The sequence below is a fragment of the Rhizophagus irregularis genome, chromosome 14 (genome assembly GCF_026210795.1).
Source record: "Rhizophagus irregularis chromosome 14, complete sequence".
Lineage (NCBI taxonomy): Eukaryota > Fungi > Glomeromycota > Glomeromycetes > Glomerales > Glomeraceae > Rhizophagus > Rhizophagus irregularis.
The window spans coordinates 1,652,533-1,670,728 of NC_089442.1; the positions used below are offsets into that span (position 1 = coordinate 1,652,533).

At 25.9% G+C, this 18,196-nt stretch overlaps 5 protein-coding genes across 5 annotated transcripts; all 5 read right to left on the reverse strand.

The window, feature by feature from the left end:
- Window positions 1-2,087: 2,087 nt before the first annotated feature.
- On the reverse strand, window positions 2,088-4,597 carry OCT59_006035 (uncharacterized protein; the record flags this gene model as incomplete). The annotated part of the gene is made up of 6 exons (XM_025332217.2): window positions 2,088-2,110; window positions 2,189-2,256; window positions 2,341-2,386; window positions 2,452-3,122; window positions 3,189-3,391; window positions 3,467-4,597. 6 exons carry the CDS (start codon window positions 4,595-4,597, stop codon window positions 2,088-2,090), a joined length of 2,142 nt encoding a protein of 713 aa, XP_025175337.1.
- Window positions 4,598-6,965: 2,368 nt separating this feature from the next.
- OCT59_006036 (uncharacterized protein) lies at window positions 6,966-7,190 on the reverse strand (the record flags this gene model as incomplete). Its single annotated transcript, XM_066140992.1, has 1 exon — window positions 6,966-7,190. One exon carries the CDS (start codon window positions 7,188-7,190, stop codon window positions 6,966-6,968), a length of 225 nt encoding a protein of 74 aa, XP_065997827.1.
- Window positions 7,191-7,528: 338 nt separating this feature from the next.
- OCT59_006037 (uncharacterized protein) lies at window positions 7,529-9,055 on the reverse strand (the record flags this gene model as incomplete). Its single annotated transcript, XM_025332218.1, has 2 exons — window positions 7,529-8,711; window positions 8,802-9,055. The coding sequence occupies 2 exons, from the start codon at window positions 9,053-9,055 to the stop codon at window positions 7,529-7,531; spliced, it is 1,437 nt and encodes a 478-aa protein (XP_025175338.1).
- Window positions 9,056-11,814: 2,759 nt separating this feature from the next.
- On the reverse strand, window positions 11,815-13,305 carry OCT59_006038 (uncharacterized protein; the record flags this gene model as incomplete). Its single annotated transcript, XM_066140993.1, has 3 exons — window positions 11,815-12,422; window positions 12,588-13,023; window positions 13,222-13,305. The coding sequence occupies 3 exons, from the start codon at window positions 13,303-13,305 to the stop codon at window positions 11,815-11,817; spliced, it is 1,128 nt and encodes a 375-aa protein (XP_065997828.1).
- Window positions 13,306-14,371: 1,066 nt separating this feature from the next.
- OCT59_006039 (uncharacterized protein) lies at window positions 14,372-15,986 on the reverse strand (the record flags this gene model as incomplete). The annotated part of the gene is made up of 6 exons (XM_066140994.1): window positions 14,372-14,517; window positions 14,593-14,673; window positions 14,745-14,840; window positions 15,032-15,050; window positions 15,128-15,883; window positions 15,948-15,986. 6 exons carry the CDS (start codon window positions 15,984-15,986, stop codon window positions 14,372-14,374), a joined length of 1,137 nt encoding a protein of 378 aa, XP_065997829.1.
- Between the last annotated feature and the right edge of the window lie 2,210 nt (window positions 15,987-18,196).

Consider the following 18,196-nt stretch of genomic DNA (forward strand, 5'->3'; position numbering starts at 1 on the left):
TATATTTCACTTTTAGTCATTTTATCGTATGAACTAGAATATTTATAATTAAATCTGTATTCGGCAGATAATTGTTTAAAAACATAATATTTTGAGCAATTTCTTGCAATATTCTTAAATATTTTGTTGTTCTTTTTCTTAAATTCCATGTTCATTGCATAACTTCGTCATATAATATACATTATAATATACATCCTAATTTATATTATTTTGATTATATAAGATAATGGGGATGAACATTTTTGGATAATCACAAAAAGATACGTCAATTATATTCTCACAATAAAAACATTTATAATCATCCTCATTAAAAGAAACAAACTTAATTGGGATAGGACTAGATTTTAATTTTGGAGTCGGGTCAAAAAAATTTCATCATTTATCTTTACAAGTTCCATTTTAGAAAGTCGACATATTTATAGTTTTGAGAATTTCATTGAAAAGTTTTTAGCTCTTTAATCGACAGAAGATTGATAAAAATTTTATTTAACAGGAAAAAAACCCGATCATCTATATTTGAACAACTATACTAAAAGATAATATAAATACAAACACGAAATATAAATTATAAAAAATAAAAAAAAAGAAAACAAACTTGTGACATCAAATGCAAGACTATAAAGATTTATTTTTTATACCGTCCATTAAGTGTCGGAGAAAATCAAATAAAATAAACGATTCATTTTCAAGTAACAATTGATTCACAACCGTGAGAGTGTATATAATAAAATTATAAATTTCTTCGTCATCTATATTTTTAAAGAAGTTAGGACACAGAAATATATATAAAAGGGTCAGGTTTGAGTTTGCGTATTTTTAAAAAAAAAAATCATGAAAATCTTTCCTTTTTTAGATAATTTTTGATAATACCAGTCAGAATTTTATTTCCTATTATATAGTAACCGACTGACATTATCATAATTCCGGCCCTGAAAAAATGCGTAGTAAAAAATCACCTGACCCCTATATATATTTCTGGGTCCTAAAAAGTTCCCTACAATTCTTAATGAAAGTAATATATTAAGTTTTTGAACATTTATTGTACTGAATTGGTTAAAAATATATACATTCGTTTAACAGTTACTTTAGTAAAGCAATACGATAAACAATTTTGAATCCGGAATTCTAGAGCATTCGTGGAATTCCTGGAATACCTTATAAAATTTATAATCAAAATTCTATAATTAATACGTAATTCGGTAATTATTTGGATCATGAGTTTTGCACAAATTACCGTGCCAATATATATATATATATATATATCGCACGCCTCATGTCAAAAAATTAAGATTCAGATGTAATATAAAAATTTTTGAACCCGTCACGCAGCACAAAATCCTGGTATAAAACTGAATATGTAACAAACGTTATCGCATACTGTACATATATTGGCTGATATTCATACAATAAGTTGTGTTTGAATGATCATTGGAACTCATTCCTAAACTTCTTTGATGAATTATCTGAATCTGACATATAATATTATTCGTAAATAAAAATTTTCGATATTCATACTTTTGTAAAATCTTTTCTCAACACAAATAAATTAAACAAATCTTTTGATCTCATGAACTTCTCATGAACTGGATTTTCTTATCGTATTTAATAAATTATAATTCGCAGAAGTGCTAAATTTTGAGCTCCAGAATTTAATTATTATATAATTTAGAATGATTGTTCACATTCTTCTAATCCTGACCCAAGTTACTGGGTTCTAGCAAATTAATAATTTTTATATTACGTATTTGTGTATTCAGCAGTAAAGTGATTTTGTGAAAAAAAAACGCGAAGTTTATGATACATTGTAAAAGCTAAATTTATTTATAAATAAAATAATTGACAAAATAAAGAATAAAATAAAAGCTATGAATAGTAAAGAATTACAAATAATAAAAAAAAATAATAAAATTTTTTGTAAATTCATACTTAAATTCATCATATTTAATAATTAATGAATAAATTGTTATAGAATTTGTTCTATAAAGATAATAATATTTTACCTTGATCATTTTTTATGCCTAAGCCACAATTAAAACAGTAATGATTACCTGTATATACTGTACTGTAGCATATTTAAAAAATATATTTCAACCACAAAATCTCTTTTTTCCTATTTATTTGGATTAAAAAATTTAAATTTATGAAATAAATAATATAAAATAAATGACCAAATGAAGCAATCATTTACCATCATTTTCAATGTTTAATTCATTAATCTTTCTCTTTCTCAAAGTTGCAGGCACATTTAATGACCCACTAGGATAAATTGCATTCGGATGAATCGTTAAAGATAATAATTAATACACACATACTACGATTATTTAATTACAATTTGAATACCTTTCAGCAGACTCTATATCAAATTCCAGTTCTTTCGAAATGTAAGCTAAAAATTTAAGATGTTCGTTAAAAATATATAATACTTTAAGACAAGTTACACAAAACAAATACCTTGTTCATTGCTGTCAAATAAAGATGAATTGATAGATGAGCATTTAGAAATAAAATAGCTTAATGGTCTACTTGTATAAATGGCTTTTGAGTGAGGCTTTTTGGCAAACTCAGGACCAAGCTTCTTTAAATTTAATAACTCAATTCTTTTTAATTCAGCTTTATCAAATATATCATTGTGTTTTTTTCTGAAGGACCAACTACCAAAGGTATTACGAATATTTTTCGCCAAGGGTCTTTTTTTGGGGTCAGGATCCCAACAACTTTTCATTAAATCCGCATAACATTCTGGAGTATCTTCTGTAATTTCAGGTCGTTCTCCATCAAGAATTTTAAAAATCAGTTTATGATCATGTTCAACATTAGCAAAAGGCTTACAGCCTGTTGTTAGTTCCCACATAATCATGCCTATACTATAAATATCAGATTCTTTAGAAAATGAAGACCCCTTAAATATTTCTGGTGCGATGTAAGGTATTACTCCATATATTTCATTATTTGACGATGTGCTATTTGCGGGCTGTGATAATCCTAGGTCTCCAATTAGCCATTGATGTCTTTCTTTAAATTTAAATTTTTCTTTTATTGAGTTATTGTGAAATAAATCATATAATATATTTCCACTATGAAAATCTCGATGTATGTAATCAGCTTTATGAATAGTTTCAAGTCTAAAATAATATAAATGAATTAGAAATTATAAATAAGCATTATAAAATATATATTAATATAAATACCCTTCTGAAATTTGCCATAAAATAATTAATTTATCTTTATTCCACTTAATATTTACAAAACTCTTTTGTAACCAGTTATGTAAATCTCCTCCCGATGCATATTGCATAACTAACATATATTCACCTAATTTGGGATCTTTCGTAACGCCATGAGTTCTAATAATATGATGTTTAATTTCATAACAATATTGATTTGATTTTAACTAAAAAGTTTTAAATAACAAGGGTTAAATTAAATTATTTTTATACTATAATACGAATATTTAAATAATTACTACCTCATTTAAGAAATATCTGCTGGTATCTTGTGAATTTTTGAATTTTTTTAAAATTACACTTTGCCGATCTAAAGTTCCACGGTATATAATGCCAAATCCTCCTCTTGCTATTTCTTTTACATCCGTAAATTGAGGATATGATATCCATTCTATCAACTTTTCTGATTGAGCATTCTTATAGTTTTGACACAGAGAACGAATAGTTGAATTTATTTCCAATGGAATATAATATTCACTACTTTTTATTTTGTCTGCAAACTCATCTGCTTTAAAATTATTGTATGATTCAGGTAATATATTAGCAAGAAAATCATCTAATTCACTATTTCCACTCAAAATATTTAAATTATCAATAATATATGATACTCTTTGGCATTTTCTACATTGAGATCGAGTTGTCAATCCAAAAATAATATTTGTTGTTAAACAGTATCTACATCCAATATAAAATATAAAACATCCACCGCAATACTTTTGACAGTCTGATGTAATTTTTAATTCTTTTCCACAACCATCACAATGAGGTTTATTGTGCCACCATGGTAAATAAATAATTGGAATAAGTTTTTTAGTAAAGGTTGATTCTATATTTCCATAAGTGATCAAATAACAATATGAACATAATCTGACTTTATGTTTAATAGAAGAGTCTGTTCCTTGATATAAAGATTTCCCACATAGCTTACAATATTTTTCACTTTCCACCACATTAACTTTTAAAATGTCGTATAAATTACGTTCAAAAATCGAAGAAAAACCAAATCCGGATATACTAAAATGATTCGTAGGTATTTGTTTAAACCATAATATTTCTAAGCAATTTTTGCAGCAACCTTGAATATTTTGCGGTTCTTTTGTCCTAATTATTTCGTGTTCACTACATTTTAAGTTCCTTGTGAATATATATACATCCAAATAAATATTATTATCAGTTATATTGGTTAGATAATTCGATAAGCATTTTTTACAATATCTTTGATAACAATAATGCGTCAGAACGTAATACTCTCCACAATTAAAACATTTTGTATCATTATTATTAAAAGAAATAAAATTAATTGGTATAGGATTAGATTTTAGTTTTGGCGTTGGATCAAAAGAATTTTCATCATTCGTATTTGTAAGTTCCATCTTATTATTTTATAGGCAATTATAAAAAATTTGACATATTTATAGTTTTAACCATAATCAGTTTAGAAAATTAGAATTTTCTGTTGATCAACTAGAAATGGATAATTACATTTTCTAAGAATGGTTGCACGGAATTTATAATCGAAGAAATAAACCGGTATCATCCATATTGATTTTAATAAAAAGTAAATTAAAAATACAAACAATAAAGAAAAACGGTAAATTAGAACTTTCGAATTCTAGAGCACTCCGAAAATTCTAAGAATGTAAGTTCTATTTTATTATTTTATATGCAATTATAGGAAACTCGATAGTTTTGTCAAGTTCCATAATCAGTTTGGAAAAATAGAATTTTCTGTTGATCAACTAGAAATTGATAATAAGAATGGTTACACAATCGTAGTGCTTTTCGAATTATGGATCATGAGATTTACATCATAAAATCAGCCTATCACAAAATAAGCTCCTTAAAATTAAGGATAACTTAATAAATAATTCAGTGTCGGCACATGACAAGGTCATATGGCCCCAACCACCCTAGCGTCGCCTGCAAAATATGGTAGCCGGTTCTAATTTGCCGGGTTACATATATTATTGAGAGGTGATAAATAATACGTGACATTTAGTACTTTACGTATAAAAAATTTTTTAAGTCCTCAGAATAATTATAAAATTAAAGAAACGTTAGGGTGTGACATTATGTGACGAATTCCTAACCCTTAATCCCCTTACCCTAATCCTAGTCCTAATCCCCTTACCCTAATCCCAACCCTAATCCTAACCCTAACACTAAAGAACCGGCAAAATAATCCGGCTACCATTTTTTGGAGGCGACGCTATGGTCGTCATATGGCCCCGAAAATATTATCTTTGTCATATGTCTATAATGGCATAACTAAAAAATGATTTTTTTTTTTTAATATATTTAGTTAAATTGACTTCGTAAAAAAAAATGTAAAATAAAATTTTTTTATTTTATATCTGAACCTATTTTATATTACATCTTAAAACTGCTGCTGAATGATAATTTTTCTGAATATATTGGTTGAAAACATTGAAAATCTTTATCTGGGTGCGTCTTCCACTGCTGCAATTTCTAAGAGGTCACCATTTTTGGAGTCAACAACTAGTAATTAACAGCTGCAACGAAAGTTCTTTTTTATTAAATAAAATTCAAATATATGAATATGTTTACACTTGCTGCTAATAAGACAATATTCTAATTACATTATTGAAACGTTCCCTTATAGTGAACCAATAAATTTTTAATTATGAATTTAGAAAAAATAAATTAATACTTTTTTTTTATTAAATATCTTACAAGATTTCCATATTCTTTTTTTAACATTATTATAGTTTCTGTAATTAAGTATTTGTTTTAAATAAATATATTGCGATACATGTGGGATTTAAAGGACGGAACTGTGGCGAGCCGCGAGCTAAAAATCGGTAAAATAGATAGAAATAAATAAAATAAATAACTTATTATAAACGCAAAATTTATATAATTAATCGATTAAGGTTTTTTCGGTCGATTCCATGTAGTTACTCTTCAACTATTAGTTATTATAAAATATAAATCGTTACTAATCTACCGTATCACAGAAAGTTTGTACAACTAGAAGTCAGGCATTTGTAAATTTAAATATTGAGAGCATCATTATTTTCTTGATCAATTACAAATATTTTAACTAACTTTGCACTATGTTCAGGTCTGGTTATTTTACTTCATTTGTCTTAATGCCTAAATCTATATTTTAAATACATTTTTTTCAGTAGTATTTTAATAAACTCTATTATTCAAATTACTTCGTATAACTAATTATAATATTTTTTGAACAAATTTATAATCTAATATTATAAATATTGTATATCATCCTATCCCGTTATTCAAATTCTTTTTTGCAGTGTTACTATATTGTTAACTTGTTATTTTCAATTTATCTATTTATTTTATTATTATTGATAAATTTATCTGACGCGTTATCTAAATGGATGGATGTGGATTGCACTTTTATAATTTCTGTATTATATAAATTTAATTTCTCTCGTAAAGTGATAAATTTGGATACAATAGTTTATATGACTGAATATTACATAATCGTAAATAGCCGCAAATTCTGATTTTTTAAACTTACATCTATAGTCAGACCGATATCCTATGTACCAATACTTGCCTGTACCCGATAAATTTTCTGTCCCGTTTCATAATTAATAAAAACCTCATTATGCCGATATTATATATAGTTTCACGATGTAACAATTGTAAAATGTATCGATACTTTAGTTACACTGATATTAATTCGGGCAAACACTATAAATTTGGCCAGAGTTAACATGAAGGTTTCCATCCAAATCACATGACATTTTAATCTGGAGTTTGCATAATGCTGGCAAGAATTGGATTTTGGCCCGCATTATGATTCATTGGTGACCTATATGTAAACGGAACATAAGTAAAGTCTTGATATATCTGAGTTGGAACCTGGAACGGATTATCATAATCTATATAAATTAATTTACCCTCGATATAACGGATTTTTCGATATAACAGATTTTTGACAAATTTTACTAATGGAACGGATGGTTCCATTATATCGAATTTCACTGTGTACATGATGATGAAGCAAACAAAATCATGCTTTCACTGATATATAATTTCCATAGTAAAACTAAAGAGTTTAATGTAAACTATAATAAATATAAATAGAGTATAAACGGAAGAGTATTACAAAATTAAAGAAAGAAGAAGAGGAACCAAAGAAACCAAAACTTATCTACGTTCAATTGAATTGTAATACTATATAATAAGTTTAAAATAAACTTATACTATTATGCTTTACCACAAATCACTCTATTTAAATAAATAAATTTTTATTGAAATTTGGTTATTTTAATACATTAAAAAACATTCTATACTTATAAATATCATCATTCTTTTACTACTTTAAATGCTTCAATATCTTCAATAATATAATAATAATTACTATTCTTACTAACATTATCTTTATAAAAACCATTTTTATTTTTTAACCATAAAATTTGATCTTTCATAGATAATGCATCATTACCAAAATTAAATCCATAATCACCAAAACCATTATTATAAATAGCATAATTACATGTTATAACACGACTTAATTTCATATTTTCAGTATCATTATTATCTTCAAAAGAAAATATAAAATTATTCAAAGAAGTAATATTCTTATGATTAATCCCTAATCTACGTCTTACATTGTGATAAAATCCAACTGTTGTATAACCTCCTAATATTTTTTTTGTATTTTGACATTTAATTAAAACTAATATTTGTTCTTGTGAATTACATTTATTTTTAAATGAATTATTATTAATTCCATCTTTACTACCTCTATAAATAAGTTCAAATTTATATATTGTATCATTTTTTTTTCGTATTTCTTTTGATTCTTTATTATCTATCCAATTAGATATTATAGATATTAATTTTTTTCTAATAATTTTTGATTCAATAAAACTTTGTTTAATTCTTGGTGTTAAAGTAATAGATTTTGGTAATGTACCTTTAATAAAATATTCTTTAACTTCATTATATATATCATTTGGTATAATAGCCTTGTAAGGTCGAACTTTAACAAAATAATCTGCTGCTGAAATTTCTACAAATCTAATATGAGGAATTAATTGATTCAAAGTTTCCTTTAAAGTTTCATAATTACTATTACTCCACCTATGTTTATCACTTCCTAAACTAGGTATTTGTTCAATTCCCCATTTAATTAAAAAATCAAAAATATCAATTTCTTTCACATTTAAATCATCTCGCTTAATTAAACCATAAAGAATATCTTCATCTAATAATTGGTAATTATTTGAAGTAAAAATTTGTTGTGGACTCATACAAATAGATTCAAGACAATGATCTCGTAATTTTTCACATCCTGAAAGTTTAAATATTTTATGATGAACGTGATGAAAATTGTTTTGAAGCCAGGTTGTTTGTTCCTCAATTAAATAATTTTGAACATGATTAAATAATTCTTCAAGTAATAATTCGTCAGATGCAACTAGAAGATCAAGAATATTTTCAACTTGATATTTTGTTAGGTCAAGTTCCCCCATGTAAATATATCTTTTCAAAAAAAAAAGGTAATTAATTATTAAATTATTATTATATTTGATTATATCATTTATATATAAAAAAAAATAATAAATAACTTACTTTAGTACCATTTCAAAAACTGTTGGATTAATATTCGGTTTACTAAACATAATCATATCATTCTTTCTTATAATCCATTCGGATGAGAGTGCACTTTTAAAGTACGGGCAACGAGCACGTAAAATTATTGAATGTGCTCTAAATTCTTTGGTATTATTGTTTTCACCAACTTGAATAATAACGTTGAAATCATCTGAATTATTTAACATAGATGAAATATCTTTTAAAAGACTGGAATGAAAAATTAAAGTCATTTTGGAGAAGAAATAAGGTTGAACCCGAAAAGGATGATGCGACTGCGTACGTAAATGATGATCATATTTATACTTTATATGCAATACAAGTTGTACGACCCGACCGGCATTACAGCATTAAGAAGTTACAATAAAGACCTGCGACATGCAATGATATTTTGGTTTAACGGGACATAACTTCAATAATAATCTTATTTCAATTTTCGACCAATCAAAATATATAAACGTCACGTTAAAAATGTTTTAATATAATAATATAAATGATGATAATTTTTCCTAAAAAATTAGCTTATTCAGTTATTTTCTTTCCCTTTTTGACATTTACCCTAAAAGCTTCAATTTCTTCAATTATATAAATACCATTATTATTTATATTTTGATAATTACAATCTTTATAAAATATCATTTTGCATATTTAAATCACCACCACCAAAATCAAATCCACAATTACCAAAATAATTATTATAATAGCATTAAAATTTGATTTAACACGAACCTTATTTCATATTTCGAATATCATTTTTTCCTTCAAAAGAAAAAATAAAATCATCATTATTAGCAATAATATATTTATCTTGTTATTCAAAACGTAAATTTTTAGTATTTCTTTTTTTTATAAAATTCAAATAAATTATAACCTCCAAATATTTTTTTTAAAATTTTTACATTTAATTAAAAATTAAAATTGGTTCTTTAAAATTACATATATTATTAAATGAATTATTATTAATTTTATCTCTACTACCTCTCTATAAATTAGTTCAAATTTATATAATAAATCATTTTTATCTCTTTTATAATTAACGTCTTTTTTATTAATCCAATTGATTATTATTGAAATATGTTTTAATTTAATTATTTTTGATATTTTTGATTCAATATAAATTTTTTAAATTCTTGGTGTTAAAATTGTTGATTTTAATAAGATACTTTTAAAATAAAATTTTGTTTTTGGTAAGGTATTTTTTAAATAAAATTCTTCAATTTCTTCGTAAATATTATTAGGAATAATAGCTTTATAAGGTTGAACTTTATCATAAAAATTTTTAGAAGAAATTTCTACAAATCGAATAAGAGGAATAAATTGTTTTAAAGTTTCTTTTAATGATTCATAATCTTCATTATTCCATTTAGTTTTATCACTTCCTAAATCAGGGGTTTGTTCAATACCTCATTTAATTAAACAATCCCAAGCGACAATTTCTTCGATCTGCAAATCATCTCGTTTAAGTAAAGCAAAAATGATATCCCTTATCTAATGACGGTAAATTTTTTGAAGAAATCAATGGGTTTGGATCTTTACAGATAGATTCACAACAATAATCTCGTAATTTCTTCGTAATTTCTCGCAACTAGTGAGTTGAAACACTTTGTGAAGAACAAGAACATAATTTTCTTGAATCCAACTAGTTTGGTTTTCGATTAAATATTCTTGAACATGATTGAGTAATTATTCAAGAAGTAATTCATCAGAAGCGATTATAAGTTCAAGAATATTTTTACCTTGATATTTCGTTAAATCAAGTTCACCTGTATAAATATATCTTAAAAATAAGAAATAATTATAAATTAATTAATAATCAAAATCAATTGAAATATTTTAAAAAGTTAACTTACTTTAGAATCATTTCAAAAACAACTGAATTGGAGTGATATTTGTTTTATTAAATATAATCATATCATTCTTTTTTGTAATCTATTCAGTTGAGAAAGCTCTTTTAAAATAATGTGAACGAGCACGTACTAAAATTACTGAATTTTTTTTGTATTTTTGTTTCACAAACTCGAATGATAGCGTCAAAATCATCGGCATCATTTAATATTTTAGATAAACCTTTTAGAAGTTTCGAATGGAAAATTAAAGCCATTTTTTTTAAAAAAAAAGGTTAAAAACGAAAGTGGAAATAATAAATAGGACTACTACTTTAATAGGATCATACTAATTTAGTTTACGTGACACAATTTATATTACAATGATTGTGGCGTTCTCTTATCATTTCGTACGTTGTAATACCTTCCATTTAAATATCATATATGATATCATATAATCAGCCAAGAATAAAAATAATAGGTTTATACTTTGAATTACAAAAAGAAAGAAATGAATGAAAAATAAAAATGTAAATAATGTAATTTTACTGCGCAAATAAATTTTCTAGAAATTAAATACAAACCCCAATAAAATTAATGAGAATATTGATAATAATTTCGAAGCTTATTTTATTTTCACCAGTAGTAATATTTTTTTTTTTCAAATTACCGGTGTATATACTCAATATATTACCTATCGAAGATCACGTGATATATTTCAAACAATTTCACCCATTTTTAAAAAATAGTCGTTACTAGTAACAAACTGGTACAACAAAATTCTTAACAAAATAATTTAATTATTTTAGTTACATGAAATGTAGTTCCATTTATTACATGGTTTCCTTATGTAATCCATAAAAAACGATGAAATGATAAAATTATTTTTACTTAAATTTGTTAATAATTTTAGCTAATTTTTTAATTTAAGAATTACAAAAAAAAAAAATTCCTTTGTACCCTATTGCTGCTTAAGGTTTAGAAATGTCATGAACCTCCGTCCGCTAATATTTGCTAATGCTGGTGCGGTGATTTTACACATTTACATTTGACATTTGACGACTAATAACGAAAAAAACGCAACCATATTTCTTTAAAGGATTTTATTTATAAATACGAGATGAGTATATATGTTTGTTAGATATTAGACAAAACAATGTCTTAAAATTTTAACAATCCTTTCCTGATACACTGAATACTTCAATTTCCTCAATATTAGATAAATGTTTTTCACCGAAAATGTTCCTATAATATCTATTATCATACCCAACAGCAAGACGTTGCCCATTAGTAACATATAACATATTTCCAAAATTAAAGAAACAATCATAAAAGGGACTATCATATATGGAACAAGCTATATTAGTTACCCTGCCAATTTTCATATTATACATATCTTGATCATTTCCAAAAGAAAAGACAAAACTTTCTGTTGAAGATAGCCACTGATTTCTTCCCGTATATCCAATTGGATTATAACCACCATAGATATTCTTTGTGTGAGTTCTTACTAATACTACAAATGGTCCTTGTCCAACACATTTGTTATAAAATGTTCCGCTATCAAATCTATCACGACTCATCAAGTAAATTAGATTGAATACATATTTATCATTATTTAAATTAGTTGCTATATCACTTCCATCAATCCAATCAGAAAGAATATTTGCGAGCCCTGGTTTAATGATTGTTGACGTTAATGATCCTGATTTTCTTGTACGAGGTGGTAAAGTCGTAGTTATTGGTAAAGCTTTTTTATAATAGAATTTTTCTAATTCTTCATAAATATGATTAGGAATAACATATTTATAAGGACGAACTTTATCAAAAAAATCATCAGAAGAAATTTCCACAAACCGAATGAGAGGAATAAATTGGATCAAAGTTTTCTTTAATGCTTTATAATTTTCTTTATTCCATTTGGTTCTATCATTATTATTACTTCCCAAACCAGGTGTTTGTTCAATACCCCATTTAATTAAACAATTCCAAGCGTCAATTTCTCTAATTTGTAAGTCATCCCATTTAAGTAAACCAAAAAGGATATCCTTATCTAACAAAGGAAACATTTTTGAAGAGATAAATGGTTCTGGATTTTCACAGATAGATTTAAGACAATAATCTTGTAATTTCTTATAACTAGGGCGTTGAAATACAGTATTGAGAACAAGAACAGAATAATTTTGAACCCAAATAGTTTGTTTTTCGATTAAATAATCTTGAATACGGTCGAATAATTCGTCGAAAAGTAATTCATCAGATGAAACTAATAAACCAAGAATATCTTCACCCGATTGTTTAGTCAAATCAAGTTCACCAGTATAAATGTATCTTAATAAATCATAAATCCATATTGTAAGATTTTTTAAAAATTTAAACTTATATCATTTAATTTAAAAATCTTACTTTAAAATCATGTCAAAAACTTTCGGAGTGATATTTGGCTTGTTATATACAATCATGTTATTTTTCTTTGAAATCCAATCGGAAGAAAAGGCAATTTTAAAATAAGCAGAACGAGCACGTAAAATCACTGAATGAGCACGAAATTCTCTCATATTTTTGTTTTCACCAACTTGAATAATAACGTCATAATCATCAGCATCTTTTAATATTGATAAAAGATCTTTTGAGAGACCTGAATGGAATACTAAAGTCATTTTTATTAAAGAAAAAAAATTATGAATTTTTTTTATCAATATTTAGAAAACATCGAGTATATATATAGTAAACATGTTGTGTATGTATGTTGTGTATGGTTAAACATGTAGTGTGTGTGGTTTTATATCTTGTAGTGTATGATTATTGGTTAAATATCACGCTTGTACTACTAACATCCCGTACTAAATATATAATTCATACATGTTATCGTAACACCCTGTTTAACCATACATTACATACTTAGCCACATTTTCCGTGGAAGGTTCATTTTTACGGAGTTTACAGAAATAACGGATAAACTTTTTTATATATTGCGCCTAATAGTAAACTAATTTATTATTGTTATCTGATATTGTTATTTGAATTGTCTAAAATTCTTAGAGCTCTTCAATATTCCAATTAAATTACACAAAAAAATTGTTGTAAATTTCTTAATATATAAATAAAAAGGACTCTTTAAATGGTTTCGCTTATTCTTTTGTTAATTTTAATTATAAATTAAGAAATATTGTAATAAATACTTTATGTCTAGAATTTGTCCAGGATTTTTTTATTTCCAGAAAATTGGACAAATTCTTGGATATAAAATAACGCGTGACAGATTTGAATTTTTTTTTCCTCTAGATCATTTTTTCCAGAATATTAGAAAAGTTTCCAGAAATTAATGGTGGGATAGGGGTACATGAAATTTATAATAAACTAATGCGGGAAATTTAAAAATGGTAATTAAAAATTATAATAACTCATAATAATTTTGTCAAATTTTGTCAAATTTTATAAATTTTATTTAAATTTCAGATAACAATGAAATAATGAATATTATCGCACGGCCCTATAGGATCATGCTGATTTTGCTTGACCAATATTTTCATATATTGCCGATCACCATACAATATTAAGCATCAAATAGTTTATTTTTGTACAATATTAAGCATCAAATAGTTTATTTTTGTACAATATTAAGCATCAAATAGTTTATTTCCGTACAATATTGATAACAGTAATATAATAATTAAATGGGGAACATTTACATCATTTACTTGTCCGAAATATTAATTTTTAAATTTACCCGTTGTAAAACTTCAAGTTCACCAAATTATTAGTATTCATAGTAATTTCTAGATTAGTATTGTTAGGATTAATTTCTTGTAATGGTTTATGTAAATCTTTCAAATTATTCGTATTTGATATTTCACAATTAGAGGTAAAAGCTAAATTAAAAAATATTAATTAAAATATACTAAATAAAGAAAACGAAACCAAAAAACTTCAATAATGTTTTTAACCTTCTTTAGCTGTAACAAATCCTTTATTCTTTTTCATCTTATAATTGTTATCAATATCAAATGTATTAGCGTCAGATTCCTCTAAATAAAAAATTTAAATCAATTTATACTTTTCATTAACATAATGATAAAATATTTGGTTTATTACATACCTTGTTTTCTTTTAGTACATTGAATGTTATCTACCAAATTATTAATCATTCCAATTTGTTCTTGTTCTCTTGGTAATTCATATGAATCTAAACTTTCTACATTTTTATGTCGAGTTGCTAATTTCATTGAATCTCTTGAAAAACCCAATTTTTGAAGCCCTTGTACAAGTGTTTTATGTCCAGTATGGTTTGTAATTTTTCGGTTAGTGCAATCAATACCACACATTTTACATATTTCATTCATAAAGCTTTTTAATCGGTTTTGTCCAACATGAATTCTCTCATACCAGCATCCTGTATATAAAGCTAATGATATAAATTAATGGATTAATAAATAAACTAAATAAACAGATTAATGAAATAAATAATAACATTAAATTTACCATCTGGTTCGTCACATTCTTGAAGATAAAAATTTGGCTCAGCCACTTGAGGACGGTAGGACAAATATTTTCATAAACTCCAATTATATCTGGATTATTTGGTAAGATAAGTTTATCAGCCTTTCCACGATTTCCAATTTCCACTCGCTGATTTGTCTTGGATCGATATATAAGTATATCAAAACCTCCATCTTCACGTTTTTTAAAATTTTCAGCCATTAAATAAAAATGTTCTCCTCCATGTAAGCCTAATAATATTGCATTGTAAAAAAAAACTTTTTTAAGTAGTGATTGTGGTGTAGATCCATCCATTAAAGAATGGTTTAAAATATTTTGAACTTCTTCGTTAGACAATCCATTAGAACCATTTTTTTCTCCATATCCTAAATCTGTCAAATATTTAATTTTCCCTGAATAAACTTGCCAGAATTGCTTATATATTTTGTTATCATATAAATTGCAATTTGATATGACTGAATTTTGATTTAAATAACGATAAATTGCTGAAACAGCCGCTTTAATTGAAGAAATGGAATATTCATTGCCATTTTGCTGTTTCATGGCTGCTAAATATTGTGCTAATTGAGAATCCAACACTTTTGTTTCGGATATCTCCTCTAATTTTTTTTCATAATTATTTTTAGCACGAAATAATTCTACAGCACGTATCCAATTATTGGTAGAATATTCCGTATTCTTAACTTTTCCAATTTCACAGAAGAAGTTCACATTTTTTTCTAAATTATCACTTGAAGCCTTATTCAAAAATCAAAATTATTATGAATATTATTAAACATTTTCTATCTAATATACAACTTACTAAAGTTTTTTCATAAATTCTGTTATTTTCACGAGGCATAATGACAAAAAAGAAATTTATTTATAAAGAAAAAAAAAGAACTGGGAAGAAAAAAAAGCTTATAATTAAATAGACTTTTAATAAACTTTATAAAGAGCATGATCTGCATCAGCCGTACGATAATATAGATATTGTACGGTGGTATTTACATTGGTTAACGTCACTTCGTGACGTTAACCAATATAAATACAACACCGTACAATATCCATTAATTAACATATGATTTTAGTTACAATTGAAGAAAAGAAAGAAATAAAAATTATAAAAAATAAAGTATAACAGTATTTTTTTTTGTAAATAATTTTATTTATTGTTCATAGAAATATTTAAAGGTATGACATTTATTTCTTTTCATTAAATTATTGAATTATGTTCTAACTACATTGAATACTATTATTAATGTTAATTATTATATACAACATAAATATTTTATATACAATATATGTCCAAAGCTGATTCAACTAGTAATACCGATCGCTTACCCTTTGTGAAAAAGTATTTAATTCTAGAGAAACTACGTCGCTAGGTTAAATCCAATACCACATTGGGAAATAAAAAAAAACATAAAAAACCAAATCTTCCACCAGGTCGTATTTTTCTTTCACCCTATGGTATCACGCAAATACTGTCATGCATGAAATAATGTTCGTGTTGAAGAGTCCACGGTATTGTTTTATTGTTGAATAGTGTACAGATACATCCGACCTTGACGCCATATTTTATTTGATGGAGTTCGTGGATGTCGAGGGCTTGTTGGTCCATTGTCAGATGATGGCGGGTGTTTGACGTTTCAAAAATACATCTAATTATGTAAGGAAATTAGCATCTTCAGTTGACCAAGAAAATCTATAATTTCCTAGGTATAAAAAGTGTTAGATCTGTGACCATAACAGAAAGAGGAAGAGGTTGTAATGGTGGTACGGGTGCATCATACGGATCACGAGGATTCGGTTAAGTTCGTATATCCCTGTTTGTAATGAATTATGTCTGCATCATCAAAAGCTAATTGTTGTGCTGTATGTTCTTGTTGTATATCGCGTTTACGCTGTTTTCTGAATTTTTTGTTTATTCTACAAGGAGCATTTTTACGTTTCGCTTATATCTACATCATTCTTCAGACAAGAGAGGAAAATTAGGATAAACAAAATTTTGACATTATTCTTTTTATATGGAATTGTATTCAGTGTATGCAGTTTCGGGGTCTGACGATATTTTTTTTCTAAAAAAAAAAAATTCAGTGTACGGTATATAGGTATCTAAGATCACGTGATATTTTCAAAATACTTTCACCTATTTTCAAAAAATAGCCGCTATTAATAAGAAATCATCACAACAAAATTCCTAACAAAGTAACTTGATTATTTTAATTACATGAAATGTAGTTTCGGTTACATGATTTCTCTATGTAATCCAAAAAAACGATGAAATGATAAATTATTTTTACTTGGAATAAAATTTTACTATTTACAAATGGATTGTATTTAGGTAGCTAAAATTATTAACAAATTTAAGAATTACAAAATTAATATTACTTAGTATATAACTCTTTTATACCCTATTTAATATACGGTGACAGTGCAATAAATTACAAAGCATATTTACTGCGTGATGACGCGGTATCATTTTGAGTTACTTATTTATTATTTCTTAATCAAACTAAAATTAAATATACTTTTGATATTTAAGGAATTTAATATGAAATCATAAGTCAAACCTTTCAGCTCACAATCCCGAAAATCATAATCCCAAAAATTCAAAATCGACATTCATTATTCCGATACTCATTATTCCGACATTTATTATCATCCTGACAATTATTATAATTCAACGTCGGTGATGTTGTGAAGCTGGAAGAAAGGTATTACATATGCTAGAATTAAGGCAACGGTTAATATTACACATTTTTTAATTTGATTTGTTTCAACCAATGGACTACACCGACTCTGTTTCAGGAATGACATCTTCACCGACAATCATTTCACTGACAAACGTTTCACCGACGCAAATATCGTTCTTATACGTGTACGACATACTATCTTATACGACCTATATTATGTGACATATACGTCGTATAAGAACATAGCACCTGATCGTATAAGAACGATACATTTGCTTCACCGACATACGTTTCACCGACAGGGTTATTTCACCGACAAACGTTTCACCGACATATATAAAATTAAATATACAATATCTTTATATGAAATAGG